The following is a 27,031-nucleotide window of genomic DNA, read 5'->3' on the forward strand; positions in this document are numbered from 1 at the left end:
CCCAAATTAAATTAACATGGATTGTTTTCTCTGACACCAAATCTGTTGCAACAAAAACTTGAACAAAGAGGATTCTGAAGGAGAACAAAGCAATTACATTTTCTGGATCTCAGTCTCATCGCCTGTAATATGTGGGAGGCAGCCAAGATGACATATAAGTTATCTTTTAGCACTGACACTCAATGATTCTAGAATTTATTTCCCAGTTTTTTCCAGTAACTCCTTCTTCTTCTTTTTTTTTTAATGATTTTTTATTATATTATGTTAGTCACCATACAGTACATCCCCGGTTTCCGATGTAAGTAACTCCTTCTTCTTGCACCACAGGATATGTGATACAGGTTAGCAAGGTCCCAGACAGAGACATAGGCGGAGTTAAGCAACAAAAACACACAAGAATTAACCTTGGTGAAGGTCAAGTTTCATTTCTCGTATTACTTTTACATGAATGTGTTTCTCCTAATCATTTTACTATGATACTCCTTAGGTTGGTTAAAAACGTGTATGTGTGTGTTTCTTGGACAGGAGGCAGGCAGACAACTTGGAAAAAGATTCTATTATCTTGGTATGGTCTCTTTTCCACCACAAATTTTGAAAATATGACATATAGTCAAACCAACATCTAAGTCTGAAACACTTCACAATGAGTTTGTGATGACAACTACTCCACACCAAAGTTTCTCAGTCACTCCACCTTTTGCAATCTGGATTAACCCTACCACTCCAATGAACTGTTCTAAGGCTTCCTAGGAACATAGTTTGCGAACTCCTTCTCCCCTAGTCTCCATTCTTTTTTATCAGTCAGCAAACCTTAGACTTCTGGTCTCCACTTATTCCTGAAATAACACTCCTCCCTGAGCATTCCAGACCATGGTGTTTGTCCCTTACTGAATTCATGTGCTCTCATGGCTTTAGGTCTAGCTGTTAAGACAAAGGAATTTGGTGTTTACATAGAAAGTCCTGAAAAGTTTTAAATAGGGAGGTGACATCAAAGCTGAGCTTAAGAAAATTAATCCTGTTGTTCTATGAAGGAAAGAACGAAGCAAGCAAACCAGACCGAAGATTACTATAGTCTCCAAGGCAACTGGTAATAAGTGAACCAAGGCAGATATCAAAGAAAAATTCAACAGAATTTGGCTCCAAAAATCATAGTGAGTTTTGTAAGCATTTTAAAAATAAAGGTTATACCAACATTTCCCACTGCATCCTCCTGAGATTCTAGTCCTATTCTTTCCCACGGTCCCTTGTTCAAGCACTCAGCCATCCAGGGAAAGCTAGAAAGCCAGAGAGTGGATAGGAAAGAGAATACACCCTGCGTAACAGCAGGACTAGCTGTACCCTCACCTTGGCAAGCCTTTGTAAACCTTCTACTGGCACAAATCACAGCACTGTGCTAGTATAGAAACTTTCACATAACTATTAGAAAAGAAAAAAACCTATAAATAGAGAAAGAAACAGGAAATGGCAAAAAGAAGTCAAGGACACACAGCCACTGTAAGCACACCTTCCAAAGATGAAGACTGGCATATATCTGGATGAACACACTGAGTACTGGCAGAGACAAGCTTGGAAATACCAGCACTGTATTTTTCCCTCTGAAAATGTTCATCTAGCTCAACAGCTCAAATATACTTCTCCAGGTTTAAATGAACATCTAGATTTCAAATTTCATGACCAAGTGACACTATACTGCAGGCAACACCCTTTATTCATCAACTACTGAGAAGCTCAGAAGGAAACCTCAATGCTCTGTCACTACAAATTCTGAATGTGTTACTTCTAGTTATAGAGCTCCACCACAAATAAGATCAGGCCTGAAAGTAAGGATTCAGATGTAGAAAGCTAGAAAGAATTCTTTGGCCCTTCAAAGACAAATGACTGCCATGGTAGCCAACTGCCAGGTGTGGAGATGAATCTCAGTCCTCAGCTGGCTAGCGAAGGAGGATGAGGGCTGCAACCAACAGGAATAACAGCACTGTGCCTTCTGCCCCTTCTTAAGAATTCAACATCCAGGGGCACGTGGGTGGCTCAGTCGGTTAAGCACCTGACTCTTTATCTCAAACTCAAGTCTTGATCTCAGGGTTGTGAGTTCAAGTCACTCATTGGGCTCCATGCTGGGTGTGGAGCCTACTTAATTAAGAAAAAAAAAAAGAATTCAACGTCCAGCATAGGCAGCTGAACAGAGACGTGACTACCAAATATCTGGCCAAATGGACAAGTTGGGAGACGCAAGTGGGGTAGAGAGAAGAGAAATACTTGACCGTTCTTACGGCAGTGGAATATAGGCCCTAGCACTGGGTGATGTGAGCTTAAAGCCCAGCACCACCATCTACTAGCTCCACAACCTTAGCCAAATTAACTTCTGCACCTCAGTTTCTGTATCTCTAAAGTGGGGATACAACAGCATCTACCTCATTAGGGTTACTGTAAGGATAAGAGAGAATGCATGGAAAGTGCTTTAAACGTGTCCTCTGTACGAAGTAAACCTCAAATTCAAATCGGCCATCATCACTATTGTATCTAGTGCTAGGTATTAATAAAGAACCTAAAAACAACTCTAACAAATAGGGAAACTTGGCTTGGGACAGAGTGGACACTGCTTCCTGACAGGTAAAGAATATACTACTTGGGGGACCTGGGTGGCTCAGTTGGTTACGCGTCGGCCTTCGGCTCAAGTCATGAACTCCAGGTCCTGGGATCCGAGCACTGCATAGGGCTCCCTGCTCAGCAGGGAGTCTGTTTCTCACTCTCTTTCTGCCCCCCTCCCCATCACTCATTCTTTCTCTCAAAAAAATAAAATCATTTAAAAAAAAAGGAATATACTACTCAATAAAGGAACTAGATCAACTGGTTTCATATATGAGAGAAAAAGTACAGCTGGATGCAAGCAGTCAGTAATGATTCTTTAAATGTTTTCCAAACACTGAAAGGGATTCCCTCCATGATTTGTGGTAGCTACATGCAAGATTACAAGATAGATCAATATATAAAAAGCAATTATATTTCTTTTTTTTTAAGATTTTATTTATTTATTTGACAGAAATAGAGACAGTCAGCGAGAGAGGGAACACAAGCAGGGGGAGTGGGAGAGGAAGAAGCAGGCTCATAGCCGAGGAGCCTGATGTGGGGCTCGATCCCACAACGCCGGGATCACACCCTGAGCCAAAGGCAGACACTCAACCACTGTGCCACCCAGGCGCCCCCAATTATATTTCTATACACCAGAATGAAGACTGCAAAAATGAAATTAAGAAAATAAGTCCCTTTAGACTAACATCAAAATAAAACATTTAAGAATAAATTTTTACAAATGTAAAACTTATATGTGAAAACTATAAAATATTGTTGAAAGAAATTAAAGACTTAAATAAATGGAAATACATCCTGTGTTCATGGATTGGAAGACTTAATATCGCTAAGATGGAAAACATCACATTGTATATCATAAATATGTAGAATTTTCATATGTCCATTAGCCTCATTATAAAGTTGGGGAAAAATACTATTGAGATAGCAATACTAACCAACTGATCTACAGAGTCAATGCAATCCCTACCAAACTCCCAGTTGCCTTTTTTTAAAAAACAAAAATCAACAACCTGACCCTAAATTTCATATAGAAATGTAAGGGACCCAGAATAACCAAAACAATCTTGAAAAAGAAGAGAGGCACCTGTGTGGCTCAGTCGGTTAAGCGTCTGACCCTTGATTTCAGCTCAGGTCATGATCTCAGGGTCTTGAGATCAAGCCCCATGCTGGGCTCTGTGCTCACTGGGGAGTCTGCTTGAGATTCTCTGTCTCTCTCCCTCTGCCCCTCCCCACCCCATGCACTTGCTCGTGTTCTCCCTCTCTTTAATACATAAATCTTAAAAAAAAGAAAAGAAAAGAAAAGAAGAAAGTGGGCAGACTCACATGTCCCAACTGCAAAATGTATTACAATTCTGCAACAATCACAACAGTATGGTGCTAGCACAAGCACAGATATATTAATCCATGTAATAAAACTGAGAATCCAGAAATAAGCCTTTATGTTTATGATCAGTTGATTTTTAACAAGGGTGCAAGGAAAATTAAATAGGGAATGATAGTTTTCTCAACAAATGGTACTGGGACAACTGGATAGCCACATGCAAAAAAAAAAAAAATTGAACCCTTACCTCACACCACATACAAAAAATTAACTCAAAATGGATCACAGACCTAAATGTAAGAGATAAACATATAAAAATCTTAGAAGAAAAAAGGAGCACGTGTTTGTGGCCTTGAGTTAGGCAATGATTTCTTAGATATGACACCAAAAGCTCAAATGATAAAAGAAAAATAAACTGGACTTCATCAAAATTAAAAGCTTCTGCACTTCAAAGGATACCATTCAAAATGTTGAAAGGACAACCCACAAAATGAGAGAAAATATTTTTACATCACGTATGTGAAAAGGGACTTGTATCCAGAATACATAAAGAACCCTTACAACTCAACAAGAGACAAATTTAAAAATGGGCAAAGATTTTGAACAGACATTTCTCCAAAAATGACATAAATATGGCCAATAAGCACATGAAAAGATGTTCAACATCATTAGTCATTCAAAAATGCAAAGCAAGGGGCGCCTGGCTGGCTCAGTTGGAAGAACATCCAAGTCGTGGGTTTGAGCCCCATATTGGGTATAGAGATTACTTTAAAATAATAATTTTTAGAAAGAAAATGCAAATCAAAACCATGATAAGATACCATTTCATACCTACTAGGATGACTAAAATAAAAAGACAGGCAATAACAAGTGCTTCAAGAGTGAGAAACTGCAGTCCTCACTCAATGCTAGTGAGATGGTAAACTGGTGCAGCCACGTTGGTAGTTCCTCAAGATGTCCAACTTAGACTTACCATACAATCCAGAAATTCCACTCCCAAGTATATCCATGAACTGATAAATGGATGAATAAAATGTGTCATATTCCTACAATGTAATATTATTCATCCATAAAAGGAGAAGTACTCCTACAAGCTACAACATGGATACACCTTGCAAACATTATACTAAATGAAACAAGTCAGTTACAAAACACCGTATATTATGTGATGCCATTTATATGGAATGTCCAGAACAGGCAAATTCATAGAAACAGAAAGTAGGCTAGAGGTTGCCAACAGCTGGGGGGAAAGGATAGGGGAATGAAGAAGGACTACTAATGAGTATGGGGTTTCTTTTTGGGGCCAAGAAAATGTTCTAAAATTGGATAATGCTAGCAGTTGCACAATAGTATGAATATACTACAAGCCACTGAACTATAAACTTCAAAAGGGTGAATTTTATTGTGTGTGGATTTTACCTCAATAAAGCTTTCATTAAAAAAAAAAACTGTCCAGATTGCCAAACTGAACCCTTAGTTGGCTGTGTACTATGGACCCAAAAGTTTGGGGGTGGAGCAGGAATCCCATAATCCTACTAGATTTTAAAAGGGAACAAGTAGCACTCACAGGAATGATACAATAAGGAAATCTGTAAGGTCGAAGCCATTTGTGTGAGCAAATTCATCCTTTAGAGAACTTGAAAGGTTAAATTTCGTAAGATATGTTGTATCTCTTATTCCCAAAGCGTTTACATATTTCTCAAGTTGCAGAAAGAAATACCAATTTGTAGAAAAAAACTGGACAGACTCTTCTCAGCTGGCCAACTAAAAAATACAACCCCCTTCCAAGTTAAGACAGCACCCTTATCACACTTTGCCCATCTGTACATCTCACAATGGAGGCTATGGGAAGTCCTCCAAAACTATTCCTCAATATTGGAAGGGCACTGAAGAGGAATCTGAAAGACATATCAGAGCCTTAAAGAATGTTCTAGAATGCTTCTGTCATTTTAGCTGCATTCTACAAAGTGGCAGCAGACTGGTCATAAAGATACCCTGGACACAGTATGGTAGGTAAGTTTGAGACAGGTAAACTCAGCCAGGAAGGACATTTCTGGTTATCTCAGTTAACATCTGGTCACTGCAGCTAAAGAGTGAAAAGCAAAAATTTTATAATATCTGTTCTCGAGGCAAAATTAAAAAGATACAAGTGGGTATTCAACGAGAAGTTTCTCTCTCACTCCTGTCCCCAGTCATCCTATTCTCTTCCCCAGGGGCAACCACTATTACCACTTTCCTAAGTATCCTTCCAAAAACTGTCTATACATTTAAGAACATACATATTCTGCACCGTGCCTCTTTCACTGAATTTATGTCTAAGAGCTCTTCACTTAATACACATACTTTATTCTTTTTAACTGCTTCATAATTTTCTATAATATGGATGTACTGTAATTTCTCAACCCTGGAATGAATTATTATTATCAGTATGTCTAAAGCAGAAATAAAACATTAGCTATCCACGGGTAGATGCTACTCATGGATGTGTTTTGTTCAGCCATCACAATGGTTTTAACATGTGCATCTGAATGTATTTGGCCCCATGGGATGTGGTGGAAAGAGCGGTCCACCAACATCCACTCTCCTCTTTTACAGTAAGAGGGATGTCAATGGGAAATGGCTATCCTGCCAGGTACTACATTTCCCAGCTGCCCAGCAGCTAGCTATATCCATGGGACTAGGTCTCCCCAGTTAGAGCTGAGTGGAAGTGATGAAGGTTTCTGGTCTGCAGCTTTAAAGAGATGGCTACATTTCCTCCACACAACCTCTGCCCCTTCTGCTAGGTAGATGCTCAATGACTGGCATAGGGCTATTTGTGGCAGAGGCAGCACTGAAGGGGTTGACCATCACCATGGCAACCTCCAGCTGCAAGTTTTAGGCATGGCTCTGGAAGGGGAAGGTCACTGTTGAGAGCAGAAGGAGGGGAGTTCCCATGCCACACACTGGAGCAAAAGAAACCCCTGCTATGAAAAAATCTGCTTTATGAAAACGACTGTTTCAATGAGGAAAAGGAAGTTAGGATCTAAAAAGTACTACCTTCACAGTGTGATTTTTCTTACAGGAATTTCAGTAATACGTTTTATAAAACAAAATAATAATAAAATAAAATATGTTTTGTGGCTATAAGTATAGAGCTATAAAATCTGAACATCTCCGAACAAGTCCCAGGTCTGACTACGTCTAGATTTTGTCACTTCTCACTGAGACTTTCTTGTATATTTTTTGTTTTCTCTCAAATGCAGCAGCTGTTTGGGCCTTGACAGGATGGCTCCCTGATCTGGATCAGCTATTACAAATGTGATCTCCCATGGGACGCCTGGGTGGCTCCGTCAGTGAAGCGTCTGCCTTCAGCTCAGGTCATGATCCCAGGACCCTGGTATCAAGTCCCGCATCGGGCTCCCTGCTTGGCAGGAAGCCTGCTTCTCCCTCTCCTGATCCCCCTGTTTGTGCTCTCTCTCTCTCTCTCTCAAATAAATAAATAAAATCTTAAAAAAAAAAAAACAAAGGTGATCTCCCTTTTACACACAGCAATCATGTCATACCAACTTCTCCCTATAAAAAAGTACACTTTGGGTGTAATACCAGCACCTACCTATCTAGAGCCCTGGGATAATCTACACTCCCATAAATTTAAATTCATACTGTTTTTACAGATATCAAAGGTAAAGCCAATTGTCCCATACTGCCAAAGTGGCTTGTTCATTTTTATATTTGTATTAGAAATCAGCCCTTTGTTATTCTTCCCCATATCGTGTTACCAATCTTCCTAAATTTGAAGGCATTAATGCCACCCTCTTCTAAGTTCTTCCCTTAAATCCCACCCAAATCCTTCACTGAGTCTGTGGGAAGCGCTCTCTGTGGGCTCTCCTCCCCTTGGTCACTACAGTCTTCTATTTCCTTCTCCTCCCTTTTCATAAACATCATCACTCCTATGTAACAACCATCTCATCATTTTCTTCACTTCCCTCTTTCATTCTTGCTTCTTTGCATCTTCTCTCCATCTTATTTCTTCTCCACATGATCAGTCCACCATAGGCCATTCTGACTCAGCAACCTAGCCTCACTTACTCTGTTTTTCAGTCCTTTGCTTGTAATACAGCAGGCAACTGGGGCTCCGTCCCTCTGTGAGCCCACCGAAGAACTGTAAGGAACGGATCACGGACCTGAACCACTGGAGATCAAGATGGTCAGGGGACTTTATCCTCAGACTCCCTTTCCTCAATGATTTCTGGGCAAATGAGTGCCTATAGGCCAAACATGTTGCTATTGGGATTATGTTTATTATCTCGCCAAAACCCTACAGCTTCGTGAGCTGTTGGCCCTATTTTAGAGATTAAAATCTGAAATGCAGAAAGATTAAGCGGCTTGCTGAAGATCAAACAGTTAATAAGTAGTAGAGCTGGACTCCAAATCCAGTCTTGTCTCTTCCACCATATGATGCAATGTCATAAAGCCACAGCACCTCCATTCCCCAGCACAGCGGGCACTCCTCTCGGGCTTGCACAGCCAGACATGCTTGCACATTTCCAGCCTCTCCCTTGCAAGGAAAACGTATTAAGATAGCTGCCCAGATTGTTTTAATCTTCTTGCATGCACAGAAAAATCTTCTGGGTCATAATCTACCAACCATGTGAAATTTTTATAGCATCATCATCCATGGCTACTCCCACCTCAAATACCAGTTACTATGAAATTATGCCAGAATTTGGATCAAAGTATGGGGGAAAATGCAAGGCAAATTTTTATCTGATGAACTCATGGCAGAGAATCAAATTTCATAGAGAGTTCCAGACTCTACTATATTAAAAAACAATCTGTAACTTTACTGTGAGGAGACTACTTTATTAGAACAACTAAAACATGCTGAGCTCTGCTGGGACACAGAGGTCATGCTAATGTGTGAGCCAAGGAGAGTCTTTTCTTGCTTTAGTAGAAAAGATAATAATCTGCAAATCACTAGCATCTGAGGCTGGCTTGATTTAAAATGCACACAGATAGAGAAAATGTTCCAGGAAATCACTGTATTTATAGCTTGCCTACATTAGTCAGTGGAAAGGCCCTTGCTGCTCCCAAAATAACACTTGGGAAGGCGCTGCATCCTAGCACCTTTGCTAAGCAAAGGCATGCATGGTTCTCATCTGCTGTTCTGTAGGTTCCCTAGGAGGACATCTCCCACTTCACAGGGAGGCAGGGAAGCAGATGGGACCCTCCAACCTCCCCCACCTCCAGCCCAGCTGTAAAGCAGCTGGCTCAAGGAAGTCCTACCCCCAGAAGACCCTCAGCAGGCCACCTGGAGGAGCCCTTGCCCTAGTTCCCTCCACCAACCACCTAATCATCAGTCAGATTTAGAAAGGAGAGCCCCCTTAGCATTAAACCCTCCAAGATACAGGATCTTCACCACAAGGATAAGATGCAGGGGAAGATTCTGGCCAGGTGTCAATCACCAAGATCTTTCACAGAAGAACTGCATAAGCGTCTCAGGAAATGACAGACAGCAATCTTATACACAAGTTACCACGATACAGAGGATAAGACCCCAGCCATGCACTCAGTGGGCTGTCTGGGGTTAAAGTATTTTAATCCTCTTGGTACAGAATTTCATAACTCTTGGTCCATACGAGTGTGGGCGAGGCTCCAGACACATGGGATATCTATCTGCCTAGAACTCCTTTCCCTCCCGAGAATACCATAGTAACTCGAAGACCTTCCTGGGACAGGAAACGGCCAGATCTGCTCGTTCTGTGGACTCACAAAGGCCTCTGTGGCAGACATACATCCAGTCACTTCAACAGGAAAGGGAAAGACTGGGGTGCAGAGGGGCACTTCACCTGGCACACTGGGCTGGAAGACTTTATTCAGATCCAAGGAGGAGGCTCTGGAATGGGTTTTCTGTGGCCGCGGTGGCGGGGTGGGAGGGTCCTCACCCCTTTTCATGGCCTCTTCTATGGAGGTGCTAGAGTAAGATCTGCAGCAAAATAAGGGAAGGTCAGAAGGGAGACAGCAAAGCTTTAGTCTCTGAAGTAGGGCTGAAATGGAAATACCCACAAAAGTCAAAGGCACTACAAAGGACTGACCAGGGCCCATCTCAAAGCAACCACAAATTCAACTGTCCCTTGGGTGCCACTATCTGCAATAATTTCCAAACCCAAACCATGAATCAGAAACTTTTTTAACCTCTTTGTTCATAATATATCTTAGACCTAAATTTACCCAAAGGAAAAGCTTTCCATAAATTCAAATCTGTTTCTATGGGTATTGTTAATAAGAATAACACATAAGCCTTCTGCTTAGGCACTTCCATATTGTAACAGAAGGACTTCGTAGTCTTAAGGGACTGGAGCACTATTCTCCTGCTTACATGAGAAGGTGATGACAGGCACATATGGAAGTGGGGCAGATAACCTGAGAGTAAGAATCAGAGGCTCAAGGGAATACACCACAAACAAAATTCAGGAAAGGGAAACACCCATCTATCAGATGGAGGGGTCTAGACTGTCTTACCATGAGAAATACCAGTTTGGGGAAATTTTCAAAGCAAAAGCCTCCTCTAAACCTTCTCCCTCAATCTGTAACAAGGCAGCAGCTAACTAGACAACTTCTGAGATTGTAACTCCAATAATTATATTTAAAGAAACAGGAAATAAATTATCTGCCAAAGGTCACATAGCTAGAAAGTTACACTGGCTCAATTCAAACCCCAATCTGTTTCTAAATTCCATTTTTAAAATATTCTGATACTGCCTATGAGCCAAGAAAGAAATCTTTTTGGCAGTAGCAGTTAAACTACTTATGAGAGACTTAATTATTTTCTAAATTAATTCAACTCAGTACATTAGTCTATTGCTTAGAAACAGGTTTGTGGATGAGTTCCCAATATGAATTTCTAAGAAGTGGATGTGTATATCTGTTCTATTCAGCCTCTCGGCTAAGTTCATGTCAAAGAATAAAATGACCCTTGAGTCAGAGATGTGTTCTAGAGAAAAATTAACCTCAGAAAACATTATTAGTATTTAGCTATTAGAGTGCCATTTATGAAATCAGAATCTATCGATTACTATTAAGCAATCTCAGTTCTTGGTAAAACTCATTTTGACATAGCAAGTTTTTACTTTCCCGAATCACTCCCTCAAGGTTTCTTTGTCGTAGACGCCTGGGTGGCTCAGTCGGTAAAGCATCTGCCTTTGGCTCAGGTCACGGTTCCAGGGTCCTGGGATTGAGCCCCACATCGGGCTCCTTGCTCAGTGGGGAGCCTGCTTCTCCCTCTGATGGCCCACACCCCCCGGCTTGTGTTCTCTGTCTCAAATAAATTAAAACCTTAAAAAAAGTTTCTTTGTGGTACTTGAAGAGTTTTGTTTGTCATGCAAGGTTGCAATCTTTCATAAAGCCACCATAATGGCATGGAACTGCTCTGGGGTGGCCCTATAAAACAACTGACAAGATAGGCAAGGCAAAGGCATGCAGGAACTGGCAGGAAGAATGGTCTAATAATTTCAATCAGAGTGAAAGGAAATCGATAGGAAAGGACAACAAAGTTTTCAAATGAGAACTCTTGATTTAAAAAGGATATCAGAGACTCTAGCTAGAAATTAAAAGAACTTTTTTTTGCCAGACAGAGTTTTAGTGACATTTTTCAGTCAAGAAAGAAAATATGGTGTGTGTGTGTGTGTGTGTGTGTATGCGTGTGTATATCAACACACATACAGAGAGTTAGGCATACCATCCCACACCACATATCTCATTCCATTCTATTTTCATATATAACCTGTGTACCAGTATTTTCATATGGAAAGCTAACTGAATATTAAACAAGTGATACTGTAAAACTATGACTACAACCAATTTAAATATAAATGTGCAGGGAATCAACAAAATAATGAATACAAGTAGTGTTAGAACAGTGATTTTCCCTCTTTCCCTCAGATTTCTACAAAGTTTTATTATTCTAAAAAGGAAGATAAAAATAATTTGATTCTCTCGGTCTCAGTAAAGACCCAGTTAAGAAGCAGTGAAAATAAAAACATCCAAATTAGACTAGGAGACCAATCCTTAAAATAATAATACATAAAAGTTGGCCAGAGATATTAATAATAGAACATGTTACCATGAAATTCTGTACTTTCTTTCACTTTGAGAAAGAGGGGAAGTCAAGAGAAGAAAAGATTTACAGTTAACACAGCACACATAAACAGATTTCTGTAATTCAAAGGTTTTTCGTACTATGAGGGCAGATAAATGTTACTATTCCTACATCCTAAAGCCAGTACTTTAAGCCAGTGAAGTAAAAGATCCATTCATCTTTAAAAAAAAAAAAAGATGAGTAAATGTGGTAGCCACAGACAGAAACAGTGACTATACCTCTTTTTCCTGCCAAAAAAGATTACTGTATCTATTGTTTCAAAAAATATGAATATAGATATCTGTATCTTCTATAAACAAGGAAACAAAACCCCAATTTAGAAAATCTAGACATAAAAGATAAACTAAGGGATAACTCTCAGATTTACAAAAAGACGAGGTTTCCTTAATTATCAATATTTCAAGCATATAAAATATGATCAGATTTAAATTCACTTTTTCAGGAATGTGTCTCAGTAGCCAAAGGAAGAAAAAAGTCACCAAGAACCAAAGCAAACACATGTGTACTGTCCTGTCTTACACTGCTGTCAACCACTGAAGAGTGGCCCCAATACCATTCCCCTCTCTGATGTTCTATTAATGTTTCTGTATTTCTCCTCGATCCTCCACTCTGATGTCTGATGTCAACCGCAGCTCTGCCTTACTCGCTCTTCCTCTTCTACTAGCTTCTACTGATCTAAAAACTGTGAAGCCAAAAAGCAGCTCTAAGACAGGATAAAACAGACCATATGCACTGCTTACCTAAAGTCTCAAGCCTCATTAAAATCACCATAAGCATTTTAATTTCCTACTCTAGATTTCATCCCTCAGGCGTCTTGCTTTTTGGTGTCCACCTTGTCCTGGTAGTAAATTTCAGTGTTACCTTTGAACCACATTTCCTTCTCTCCAAAGCTACTGCCCTCTATTCCTTATCATCCTGCAACAACTGGGCCATATCCACACAAACCACTTCTTATCAGGCAACCAGCCAGCAGCAGCCACCGTCTTCCAGCACTAATAAACACAGAAACTGAGAGTCTCCCAGCAGCACTGCATGCTCCAAACAGGCCCTTCATGACAAGGGAATTCACCCCTATTCTAAGCTTCAAATCTGAAGGAAAAGGGTTGGGCTTTGGGTTGTGGAATTTTATTTCTAGTCAGGGACAGGATAGAAAGGACATTAAAGCAGAAATTAAACAAACACTACCTGGATCTTGGTCTTGCTTTGAGACTGTTGGAATCCTTAGAAGTGGCTGAAACAAAGATTAGTTGTTGTTTACTTGGATTTCATTTCTGCAGTTGAACAGGTTTATAAGCAATACCCAGGCTAGTACAGAACAAACATTATCAACAGGTAAATGTGAGATACAGGAGTCCCTGTGGAGAACTTGAGCGCCTCCACATTTTCATTATTTTGTCACTTTACTTCTACAGCTAAAGGCACAATTCAAAGGAAGGAGAAACCAACACTCTTTTTCCTTTTGTTAGAGCACTAAGAAGCTATTTTCAAATCTACGTTGATGAATAAAGAAATTCCAGTCTAAAAAGAAAACCCTCTCAAGGGGTTATCTACTTATATAATAGTGGGTTCAGACCTGTGGTTTTCTTTGTCTACTGTGATAGCCTGGTAACTGATTTTGAACCAGCCTCCCCTGAAGGCTAAGAAGAAATCTATCAGGTTACATATTTCAAGATTTTCTTAAAATACACTACCAGAGCAGCATGACCACAAGAAATCAAAGCTCCCACAAGTTAAATTGAAATGAGCTACACAGATTTTCCTATAAGAATATATTCCTGTGTCCTATGTCTCTGTCACCAAATCATACAGAGGATATTACAGAGTGAAATCATTAAAATATTTTATCAACCATGCAACTTTTCCTTATCAAATTTAAATCATGAACTAACTTGCTCAGTATCGACACCCATGGAGCCTACTTTCCCATCACAAGATGTTGAGAGTAATTAGAAACGTTTACAAAAAGATTAATCCTTTTTTATGTTTTCAATACCCTACGGAAGACAACTTTAGAAACCATTAGTTATGCTAAGGTTTTGCAAACACTGCAAATTTTTCATCATAAAATGTCATAAAAATCCAAAGAAAAAGTGCTACTAACTAGGAACAAGGAGAATATAGTTTGTATATTGTTTGCACAGATTCTTCCAAACATTTTCTTATGTCTCAATCAATTATCCCACCCTTTTTTACATTGCTCTAAAGATAAAAACCCACCTTGGGATGAAGCAGCCTGGACTGATGATGGTCATTAAAATCCATGGGTTAGATAAGCAGGAAAGAAAGGGGAGCTAAAAATGCTAACAAGGCACAAAGCACGCTAGCAATATATATTCCCTTAGATATGGTCAGCTGCAGAAAAGATGCATTTCTCCCAAAATAAACATTTTGGCTTGGTAGTGAGAACACAGGCATCTTTCAACTTCAATCCATCAAAATGCTGCCAGAGCCCTAAAAAGTATGGGAGGCCTAGGGAGTTTGAGCCTTGTCCTGCCCTACCCATTACCAGGCATCCACACCTGCAGGTACATGTAGTTACCCCCACCACCCATGACCCCACAAACCCCAGGCAGCAAAGGAAAGGGGCCTAAGGGGAGCCCATCCTGCAGTCAAGCCTGCTGCCTTGGGGCTGAGTGAACAGTGTGACCAGACTCACCACAAAGCTGGGGGCCACCCTCTGGGCAGGCTGCCCACAGCCGGCTCTGAACACCTCTTCTCCCTCAGGCCACACTGCTTTCCAGAAATATGTGGGTCAAGAAAGTCTCAGTCACGTTAATATAAGTCTGACTCCCCAAACCAGACCATGGGGGTGACCGTTAATTCATTTGTCAATTGCCATTATCTCTTTTTGCTGGGGTGAGAATGGGTGTGGAAGGAGGGGTAAACCCTGCCAGTGAGAGATAGACACACAGACAGATGGGGTGGGGGGGTATGGATAAGCAGTAGAGACCGAGACAGGAGTCCTGAGGCCCCTTTCTCATGGGGAGAGAGAAGGTGAAGGTACTTTGAAAACTAACTGTATTTTAGAATTGCAAAATATTACTGTTGTAGAATGCTCCTAATTTTTCAAGCTTAGAAACCTCTAAATTTAGTTCCCATTAGGACAGCAAAGGAGGTACAAGTGGAAGCAGGTGATGGAAAGAGAAAACTGCTCTACCCTGGAAGACCATGGGGTGATAGTTGGCAACGGGGCAGCTGCTGGAATCACCAACCGTGTCTGGAGACTACAGTGTGAGGCCTAATCCCCTCAGCATGACCTAGAGACATCAAGAAAAAGATCACCATTCTGCAGTGTTTCCTGTTGAATTAGGCTGGAATATGATGCTAGCTAAGGAATCTATTAGACTCCACTAATATATACACTTTCAGAAATTAAAAGGGTAAAGGCATATTAAAAAATATGTGACCAGGAATTACCCCCATTCCCTGATAACGGTCCCACCACAACATCATCCTCATCACCATTACTATTATCATTATTATCATCATTATTACCACTCACTGTGGAAGAGCAGGGCAGGGAGATACTTAGCTTGCCATCTGCAAAAATATAGCCCAGGAAGATCTTGGTAAGTCCCCACAGGTTTCGGATCACAAAAAGCTAGAGAACCCTATTCCAGTTAAATCTTCCATCAGCCTCCAAGCCCCTGAAAGTCAAACTCAGCATTTGGGGCATGTGAATATCTGCAGAAATGGCCAGGGCTTGTTGTACTGGAATCCAGGCAGAAGCCAGTGGGGAGATCACAGCTTCTAATTTAGCTGGGAAGAGGGAAGAAGAATGACAACTTCCTAGAACACCCTGGGCATGTCATCTCTGCAGCAAACTGAAAGGATAAAAAGGCAAGCCTAAAGTTTAATTCTCTAAGAGGCGGCAACTCAACTGAGGTGAAATTCCGTGTGGCATGGACAGACATTCAGAATTAGAAACCACCACCTTGAAACTCTATAGTGTCTCGCACTAGAAATCTAAACATGCCCCAGGAAAGGGGGTATTAAATAGGTTTTCAGATGAGGGATTCCCTCATATCCACTCCAGAAAGGGAAAGCAGTGGAAAAATGAATCAGAAACCACACAGCATGTTCCCAGGCAGAATGTGAAACAAATTCAGATGTACTTCCCGCACCGTGGCACACCCTGATAGCATTTGTCTGGTGACTCCATGCCCCAGTCAATGAAGGAATCTTAAAAATGACATCTGAAGCTCATACTCCAGAGAACACGTGATGCTCATGGAAAAAATAGGAAGTTTTTAGCCTAGAAGGCTGCTGGAAAAGCACCAATTTAACTTTCCGAGTTCAACTAGCTTTTATTAATATTGTTAACACGAAGTTTACAAAAATGGAGGTACATCCACTTTAGCTCCAGAAATTAGAGGTGGAAAGGACCTACCTCAGGTATTTGTCCTAAGAAGGGAGAAGAGGGCAAGCCTAAAGTCTAATTCTCTAACAGGCCAGCAATCCATTTGTCTTTACATAAACTGAGCATTTCTTCCTATGATAAAGGAACCCAAATCAGTTTCAAAAACCTAAACTATGCTTGAGAATTCCTACCACTTTTGGAGTCATGGTTGATCTACAATATCAATTTTCTATTTCTTAACATCATCTCCTACAAGCAGAGGTTCCCAAAATAGGCTACACATCAGAATCACCTGGGGGGCTGCCTAAAAACACAGAATCTTAAACCTCATCACTGAAATAAATCATATATTCTTATTCTTATTCATGCTCTCTCTCTCTCCCCTCCTCCTTCAATCTTCCCCCACCCCTCTCTCTCTTTTAAACCTTGAATGAACTTAGTGTTTGGGAAATACTGTACTATAGCATAAGCCTCAATGTTATACTGATTCCTTTGTTCCAACTTTAAACAAATAAGCCTGGGATGATAGCTAGCTAACCAAAACAAACATGATTTACTTATTAAATATTATGAAAGATAACAATGAGAGAATACAACAACTTCTTTCACATCCTTATAAATGGAGCTCCAAATAGTAATACCCTCCCTAGCCAGTCTGTTTTTAACTAGGTTTGGCTTCGTTCAGTGATGGCTCCCATCAAGAGAGCTGAGGACATAGGCCTGGCCATCTCCACATTCATAGACACAGTTCCAACTCTCCAAGAACATGGGCAAACACAACTTTTCTTTTTCTCCTTGGAATCTACTTCATGTACAAGCACATTTACTTGCCTTCCTGGTGGTAAAGTTTAATGAAAACATTTGAGATTTTTGCTTTAGAAATGGAAAATTTCAACTGTGGGCCTCCAGTTGATCTACCCATTAGCTCCTTACTCTACACAGAAACCACAATGGTTTACTGAAATCTCAACTCCAAGCCTTCCCAATTTTACAGTAAAAGTAACAATGAGACTCTAACTTCAAACTGCGTGGTCCTATTAGTGAAACCTAAATTCAGAACTTAAAAAAAAAAAAAACCACCCTCTTCTCATACCTGAAAAGAGGAAAGGGGTAAAAAACAACCAAAAGGTTTCCTTAGAATGAAACACAAGGCAAATATTTACAGAGAAACCTATACTTCCACCAATTTTCTACTCACTGAAACTACTGGGTTTTTTAAATTAGAAATAATTACATTAAAATATATTAAAATGGTTTTCTCCTACCTGGATCCTCAGACATATCCTTTGGTAAGGCTTCATCCGCAGTACTTTTCAAAGCTAGACGTGTTTTGTTTTGTTCTAGACGTGTTTTGTTTTGCTCTTAAACAACAAGAGAAAGAAAGGAGAAAAAGAAAAAACTGTAAAATTTTATGTCTGAGGCACATTACATTAAAACAAAGAATCCCTAGTCATCACTTATGACAATGGTGTTATAAACCTCTATACGCTGCTATAGCACTTAGTAAAACAATAAAGATTCCCTAAAGTATGGAAATAGGTTCTCAGCCCACAAGGAACAAAGCAGTTATTTCCAACTTTCAACAGAAAGCACCTCTAGTGGCTATGAGGAGTATTACCAGGAAGTATGAGAAATTTCCCCCTTTCATTCCTGACACCCATACCAATGACATCAGAATCTCTCTGAGAGTGAGATACAGCCTTCAGTATTTTTAGACCTCACCCGGTTATTCCAATGTGCAATCAAGGCTTAGACCCACTAGAAAAGAGAGTGATCAGAGAACACACTGCTGCAAAAAATGTCTAGTTCTGCCTGCCTCTCCTGAGCAAATATTTAAATAGAGAGCAAGCAATTATTATTTCCTAATGGAACACTTATTTTTCATGTTTAACTTCTGTACAAAGCAGCAACGATGACAGGTCTCGACAATAAAACCTGAAATAGCTTCACTGATTTTTAGTCCCTTCGGATAAGCCTCTCATTCGTGGGTAGTAAATCAGTATCAAATAATAAAAAGAATATTGGCTTGAGACTTAGAAAATCTTTGTTCTTATCTCCATTCTTTTTATTATTAAGCAAATGATTCATACTGCCTGCACTTCGGTTTACTCATCTCTGTGTTTTAGGTGATGAAACATACTAGCTTCCATTCAGTTTTGTGAGAATTGAATAAGACAATGAATGAGGAAGGACCTGGTAGATTATAAAGAATTACATGGAGTGGTGTTGGCAGGGGGGGTAGACACCCAACTGTTCTAACTATTCCCAGGCCAACTCATCTCTGTGATTCACGGTAGCGCTAACATGGAAAACTGTGTTGTACTGCTTCTCACTCGCCCAGTAAGACAGACAAATGGTTGCTGACTCCACAACACAGCCTCACATCCACAAAGTCACAAGATAAATCCCAGGGACAGAAACTCTCTCCAGAAGATGACTTCCTCAAGGATTAGACCTCTGCACAAATATGCATTTATACTGATGTTCTGGGATCACATCTGCCAACCCAAGATGTTAAGCTCTCAATTCTTCCAGCTTCCAGTCATTTCCCAATTAGTGCAACCAAATCCCAATGTAAAGTGTCAAGAGTAGTCTGAGGGTCAGCAGTGATAAGGGGCCAATGAGTTAGGGGGCTCTGGAAGCTCCTGTTATCACTTTAGAAACTACAGTTTTCTGACAACAATTTGAACTACTTAATCCATCCAAATGTGTTCATATACTGAGCACTGTCCTCATATGCTCCAGAAGCCAGCCATTTCAAGAGAAGTAGATGAAGAAACACAGGTAGAATGTCCCTAAAGGAAGAAAACTCATTCTTTTCATACCTTGTTTGTCATCACTAGTCACATCTTGGGCTGGGACAGGAAAGTCAGCCATGTCTTTAATAGATAGCTTCTTGGGAAAGAAAAGTAAATAAATTATACAGGTTGAAGTGTAAATTAAGTTACATGTATATATGATAAAAATGCTTTAAAAGCAACATAGCTTGGCAATATTTCTGTCTTCAGTAAACTGTGACATTAGATTCCTAGTGAGGTATAAGTTAATTTGTGTTGAAAATTTACATGTGGGGCACCTGGCTGGCTCAGTTGGTAGAGTACATGACTCTTGATCTCAGGGTCCTGAGTTCGAGTCCCACCTTGTGTGTAGAGATTACATAAAAATTTTAAAATGTAAAAAAAAAAAAAAAGAAAATTTACATGTGCAGAGAAAAAAATGATGATACAGATTTAGGCATACGTATAAGACTGCACATTAAATCTGAATCTGTTGTGGGATTCAGCCAGAGAATTGTGTAACATGTGCCCAATCTGTCAAAAACAAACCTGTACCTTATGTACTCTTCCACAAGCAGAGAGAGGTTCTGACAAGTGGCCCCATAATGCAGATATTTGCCAAAATCTGTTATGCAGAGAGTGTTCAACCCTGATTCAAACAGCCTCCTTGTCAAGGAATAAGAAAAATGAGCATAACAAAATTTTCTCCTAACTCAATTAGGGGAAGTCTTCACTAATACTAATAAGAAAGAATACCCAAATTGATCACATATTGATCAGTTTAAAATTCCATTTAAAAATCTACTTACTATAAATATATTTCTTATAAAGTCTCAATTAATATGCATTCTAAGACCTTTGACAAAAGAATAATATATATTAATATTTACTACATATAATATATATATAAACAAATTCTGGAAAGATACATAAAAATTGAAGGGTGACTAGGTAGATTGGGGGAAAGGATGGGAGGAGGACTTCTCACTATATGTCTTCTGATATTCTTTTAATTTTAAACATATTCAGAAAATCACATAAACCTTAAAGGAAGTAGGGTAAATCCTGGAGTCATCCAGTGCTCCAAAAGGTTAACTGTTTTGCCTCTCAGAATCTGAACAACCCCAGTGGGATAAGCAATACTTCTGTTTTTCAACTGTTTCAAAGAATGGAGTTCAGTACTGCTTGGTGGTAACAATCCTCAGTTAGGTCATTCTTGGCATTACCATGAAGCCTCCAGATATAATTTTCTATTCAAAGTCTACTATCTCCAATACAACAGAGAATGTATCTTAACAGTGGCTTTCTTTTATTTTCTCCCACCTGGACTATAAACTAGATTCCTAGTAGAAGAAAATGATTTAGGAGTGGAAAATATAAATAAAAAGTTACCCTCAAAAAAACACCAATAGCACCAAAAATCATACTTTATCTTGGAATTAACTTAACCAAAGATGTAAAGGATCTATATTCTAGAAACTACAAATCACTCTTGAAAGATACTGAAGAAGACACAAAAAGATGGAAAAATATTCCATGCTCATGGATTGGAAGAATTAACATAGTTAAAATGTCCATGCTACCCAGAGCAATCTACACTTTCAATGCTATCCCGATCAAAATACCAATGACATTTTTCAAAAAACTGGAACAAACAGCCCTTAAATTTGTGTGGAACCAGAAAAGGCCACGAATCGCCAAGGAAGTGTTGAAAAGGAAAAACAAAGATGGGGGCATCACAATGCCAGATTTCAAGTTGTACTACAAAGCTGTGATCACAAAGACAGCATGGTACTGACACAAAAACAGACACATAGACCAATGGAACAGAATAGAGAACCCAGAAATGGACCCTCGGCTCTTGGGGCAACTAATCTTTGATAAAGCAGGAAAAAACATCCAGTGGAAAAAAGACAGTCTCTTCAATAAATGGTGCTGGGAAAATTGGACAGCTACATGCAAAAGAATGAAACTTGACCACTCTCTCACACCATACACAAAGATAAACTCCAAATGGATGAAAGACCTCGATGTGAGACAGGAATCCATTAAAATTCTAGAGGACAGCATAGGCAGCAACCTCTACGACATCGGCCACAGCAACCTTTTTCATGACACATCTCCAAAGGCAAGAGAAACAAAAGATAAAATGAACTTGTGGGACTTCGTCAAGATAAAAAGCTTCTGCACAGCAAGGAAACAGTCAAAAAAACTAAGAGGCAGCCCACGGAATGGGAGAATATATTTGCAAATGATGCTACAGATAAAAGACTGGTAACCAAGATCTACAAAGAACTTCTCAAACTCAATACGTGAGAAACAAATAAACAAATCATAAAATGGGCAGAAGATATGAACAGACACTTTTCCAATGATGACATACAAATGGCTAACAGACACATGAAAAAAATGTTCAAAATCATTAGCCATCAGGGAAATTCAAATCAAAACCACACTAAGATACCACCTTATGCCAGTTAGAATGGCAAAAATTGACAAGGCAGGAAACAGCAATTGCTGGAGAGGATGTGGAGAAAGGGGATCCCTCCTACATTGTTGGTGGGAAAGCAAGTTGGTATAGCCACTCTGGAAAACAGTGTGGAGGTCCCTCAAAAAGTTAAAAATTGAGCTACCCTATGACCCAGCCATTGCACTGCTGGATATTTACCCCAAAGATACAGACGTAGTGAAGAGAAGGGCCATATGCACCCCAATGTTCATAGCAGCAATGTCCACAATAGCTAAATCGTGGAAGGAGCCGAGATGCCCTTCAACAGATGACTGGATTAAGAAGCTGTGGTCCATATATACAATGGAATATTACTCAGCTATCAGAAAGAACGAGTTCTCAACATTTGCTGCAACATGGACGGCACTGGAGGAGATAATGCTAAGTGAAATAAGTCAAGCAGAGAAAGACAATTATCATATGATTTCTCTCATCTATGGAACATAAGAACTAGGAAGATCGGTAGGGGAAGAAAGGGATAAAGAAAGGGGGGTAATCAGAAGGGGGAGTCAAGCATGGGAGACTATGGACTCTGAGAAACAGACTGAGGGCTTCAGAGGGGAGGGGGTGGGGGAATGGGATAGACTGGTGATGGGTAGTAAGGAGGGCACGTATTGCATGGTGCACTGGGTGTTATACGCAACTAATGAATCATCGAACTTTACATCAAAAACCAGGGATGTACTGTATGCTGACTAACATAATATAATAATAAAATATTATTATAATAAAAAAACCATCTTTGAAAGAAATTTTTAAAACCTAAATAAATGGAAGGGCATCCCATGCTCATGGGTCAGAAGACTCAATATTGTTAAGATGGCAATACTCCCCAAATTCATCTACAGATTCAGTGTAATCCTTCTGCACTTTTTTGCAGAATTTGAACAGCTTGTCCTAAATTTCATAAAGAAATGCAAGGGACCCAGAACAGTGAAAATATTCTCTTTAAAAAAAAAACAAAAAAAAAACAGAGTTGAAGGACTCAAACTTCTCAATTTCCAGACTCACCACAAAGTTATAGTCATCAAGACAGGGTGCTCCTAGCATTATGACAGACATCCAGATCAATGGAATAGAATTGAGAATCCATAAATAAGCCCTTAAATTTATAGTCAACTGATTCTCAACAAAGGTGCAAGACAATTCAACAGGGGGAAATTATCTTTTCAACAAATGATTCTGAAATAACTGGATATCCATATACAAAGAATGAAGGTGGGGGTGCCTGGGTGGCACAATCAGTTAAGTATCCAACTCTTGGTTTCGGCTCATGTCATGATCTCAGGGTTTTGAGATTGAACCCTCCAACAGGCTCCATGCTCACCATGGAGTCAGCTTCAGACACTCTCTCTCTCTCTCCCTCTCCCCTTCTCCTCACTCTTTTTCTCTCTCTAAAATAAATAAATAAATCTTTGACATTAAAAAAAAAAAAGAATGAAGGTGGACCTCTTCCTCACGGCATATACAGTACCTTACTCAAAATGGATCACAGACCTAAATGTAAGATCTAAAACTACACAACTCTTAGAAGACCACATGGGAGTAAATCTTCATGATCTTCTGTTAGGCAATAGTTTCTTAGATATGACACCAAAAGCACCAGCAACAAAAGAAAAAAAGACAAACTGGACCTCGTTAAACTAAAAGACATTCGTGTTACAGAGGTCACTATCAAGAAAGGAAAAAGAGGGGCACCTGGGTGGCTCAGTTGGTTAGGTGTCTGCCTTTGGCTAGGTTCATGATCCCGGGGTCCTGGGATCGAGCCCTGCATTGGGCTCCCTGCTCAGCGGGGAGTCTGCTTCCCCCTCTGCCTCTGCTGCTCCCTCTGCTTGTGCACACGCACGCTCTCTCTCTCTCTCTCTCTGTCAAATAAATAAAATCTTTTAAAAAAAAAAGAAAGGAAAAAGAAAAACCAAAGAAAGAAAATACTTGTAAATTATATATCAAATAAGGGACTTATGTTCAGAATATATAAAGAACATTTACAGCTCAATAATAACCCAATTTATAAAAGGACAAAAAATTTGAATAGACATCTCACAAAAGAAGATATACAAATAGCAAAAAAGAACAAGAAAAGATGCTCAACATCAGTAGTCATTAGGAAATTAAAATCAAAACCACAATGAGATACCAACAACTTCACTCCCACTAGGATAGCTAATATAAAAAACACAGACAATAACAAGTGTTTTTTTAAAGGATTTTATTTATTTATTTTAGAAAGAAAGAGAGAGAGAGAGAGCAGGGAGAGGGACAAGCAGACTTGCACTGAGCATGGAGCTCCATGTGAAGCTCGATCCCGGGACCCTGAGATCATGACCTGAGCCAAAACCAAGAGTCGGTCACTTAACCAAATGAGCCACCCAGACACCCCAACAACAAGTTTTAACAAGGATGTGGAACAACTGGACTCCTCATACATTACTGCTAGAGGAATGTAAAATGCTGCAGGTGCTTAGGAAAACTGTTTGGTAGGACCTCAAAAAGTTAAACTCAAGCTACAATATGACACACAATTTCACTCCTAGGTAAACACCCAAGAGAATTGAAAACGTAATTTTACACAAAAATTGCTACATGAATGTTCATAGCAGCATTTTTTCCCTTACAACCCCAAAGTGGGAACAAGCCAAATGTCCATCAACTGAAGAACGGACAAACAAAATGTGGCAGATCCACACAATGGAACACTACTCAGCAGTAAAAAGGAATGAAGCACCGATACATGCTAGAACATGAATGAACTTTGAAACATTATACAAGGGGCGCCTGGCTGGCTCAGGAGGTTAAGCATCTGCCTTCGGCTCAGGTCATGAGCCCAGAGTTCCAAGACTGAGCCCCATATCAGTCTCCCTGCTCAGCGGGGAGGCTGCTTCTCCCTCTGCCCCTCACCCCACTTGTGCTCACTCTCTCTCTCAAATAAATAAATTTTTAAAAAATGAAACATTATACTAAATGAAAGAAGTCACCAAAAAAACGCATATATTGTATGATTCTACATGAAATGTCCACAATAGGCAAATTTGGAGACAGAAAATAGATTACTGATCACCAGGGGCTGGGGGGAAGGGGGTATAGTCAATGACTGCTAATGAGTACAGGTTTTCTTTTCTGGAGTGATGAAAAATATTCTAAAATAAGACTATACCGATGGTTGCACAACTCTGTTAATACACTAAAAAAACCACTGGATTGTATACTTTAGATGAGTATAGTATGTGAATTATAGTTTAGTAAAGTTGTTTACAAAAGAAAGAAATCCAGTAATCTAAGAAGCACTGCTAAAGGGGACTTCACCTGAAATTATAATCTTTAATTCTTGAAGGAAACAAGTACATGGTTACAGCTCTGCTGTCTAGAGATCTGATCTGTGCTGCTGAGCAAAGTTCTCACGACCTGAATCAGCTACAGCTTCATTCACAGCACAAACACCTATATGGAGTCATCCCTCACAGGACAAGTACCAAGATCTATTTAAATCCCATGCATGCATTCAAGAGAGATTAAAAGATTGCTAGAAAGAACAATGAATAAAATAGAAGAAAATGAAATATTTAATCATTAGTTACTAAAATTTGACCTAGGGGCACCTGGGTGGCTCAGTCGTTAAGCATCTGCCTTCAGCTCAGGGCGTGATTCCGGCGTTATGGGATCGAGCCCCACATCAGGCTCTTCTGCTATGAGCCTGCTTCTTCCTCTCCCACTCCCCCTACTTGTGTTCCCTCTCTCGCTGGCTGTCTCTATCTCTGTCAAATAAATAAATAAAATATTTTTTTAAAAAATAAATAAATAAATAAAATTTGACCTATACTTCTTGAATGGCCAAAGCATCAATTAACCTCATTACTTTGTCCTTGAATTCTATATATTATTACATGATTATCTAAAAGCACCTCACCCTAGAATATAACAATTGTGTGGGGAAAGGGTTGTTGCTGTTGTTGCTGCTGCTGCTGTTATTGTCGTTTTGCTTTCTTGCTTGTTTGTTTTTTGTGGTTTTTTTTGGACAGGACAAAGCAAAGACTTTTAACCCCCACCAACCCCCACCAACAGAGCCAGTTTAAAGTATACAAAAGTATCTAACATAAAACGAGCTGCACATCACGTCCATAAAGGTGAATATCCATAATGTCATCAAGGACATCAGAGTGTGTGTGTGCGTGTTTAAAAGTATCTCCATTTACAGACTTCACAGCTGACTGTATTATTTGCTCCTTTCCTTTTAGACAGATGATAAATGACTACATGGGGGAAAGCAACACAAGCCAATAATTAATTTCTCTAAAACAAAGCATTATTTGTTTCTGTTGGAAGGGCAAAGATCACCTGATACCGTGGCAAGTTGAAACATAACATTTATAGAGAAAGAATAAGAATTTATGACATTTTTTAATAAATCACCGAACAACCTCATAATTTTACACAAGCAAGGGGACCCAAGGCAAACAAACAAAAACAGGGCAACTGCATAAGTCTCCAGACTCTGCCAGAACCCGAGTATACAGAGGGTCAGGAAAAGTGGCTAATTATTGTTATCTGCTTCTCCGTCATATACATTCTTCAAAAGAAAAAAAAGAAATTTAAAAACTTAAAACTCTCAAGTGCACATCTATCACTCTTCCTGATGTCACTTTATAGCTATTTCCCGTGAGCAGAAATCTGTTAAAGAAAGTAACAGAGACTCTGACTCAAAGAAAGAGGAGAGGCCAAGAGAGGTGTTATCAGAAGGAACACTGCAGAAGCAGGCTGATTCTGTTATAGAGGAACAGAGGATATCATTGCAACACAGACCAAATGCATGAGAGCCCTATAGAAAAAAATAATCACACACAGTTGCAAAAATGAAAGAAATGTCCCTGTATCCTGCGTCTGACTTCCATCATCTTGCAAGTTTTAACCAGGGTCAGAGGACTATAATAGCAGCCTATGAATAAACCTCCATTTATTACAAATTTCCAGACTTTTTTTTAGGATTGTAACAGCAGATGTCATAAGGTGTCATCACAGCAATCGTAACAGTGATGATGATGATGATGATGAAGAGTGTGCTGATATTAACAATGACCATAATGACTCCTATTTATTGATGCATACCTAAGGACCACTAAGCATGTGGCTAGGCCCTTACATCAGTGGCCCAACACTGTAGGAATTCCACAAATTTCTCTTGGGGATAATCCAAATCAGTCTTCATTTGGTCCCAACACTAAAAACCCCAAGGGAGAAGGCAGCTTTGATTGTCTTTTGGGATCCACTTACATAGTTCTCAAACTTCCTCTTAAAACTATCCTGGGTCCATTAGACCTTGTTCATACTCAGTTACTAAAAATAC

At 39.7% G+C, this 27,031-nt stretch overlaps 1 protein-coding gene across 16 annotated transcripts in view; it reads right to left on the minus strand.

Annotated features, from left to right (window-relative positions):
- The window catches only part of REPS2 (RALBP1 associated Eps domain containing 2), a 397,176-nt gene that overhangs the window by 221,556 nt on the left and 148,589 nt on the right, over positions 1-27,031 (minus strand). For 12 of the 16 annotated variants that reach the window (XR_006776249.2, XR_006776252.2, XR_006776253.2 and 9 more), the window contains 4 exons: positions 19,233-19,302; positions 17,673-17,768; positions 13,233-13,278; positions 9,739-9,875 (listed from right to left, as the gene is read on the minus strand). Coding sequence is in view for 13 of the 16 variants with exons in the window: in XM_045777996.2 (XP_045633952.2) it covers positions 9,739-9,875; positions 13,233-13,278; positions 17,673-17,768; positions 19,233-19,302 (349 nt within the window). In the remaining 3 variants the exon portion in view is untranslated. The remainder of the gene's footprint in view (positions 1-9,738; positions 9,876-13,232; positions 13,279-17,672; positions 17,769-19,232; positions 19,303-27,031) is intronic. The other 4 variants (XM_087859519.1, XM_045777993.2, XM_045777994.2 and 1 more) reach the window with 2 other exon arrangements.

Source organism: Ursus americanus, chromosome X (genome assembly GCF_024610735.1).
Source record: "Ursus americanus isolate L20-20 chromosome X, mUrsAme1.1.p, whole genome shotgun sequence".
In the NCBI taxonomy this organism is placed as follows: domain Eukaryota; kingdom Metazoa; phylum Chordata; class Mammalia; order Carnivora; family Ursidae; genus Ursus; species Ursus americanus.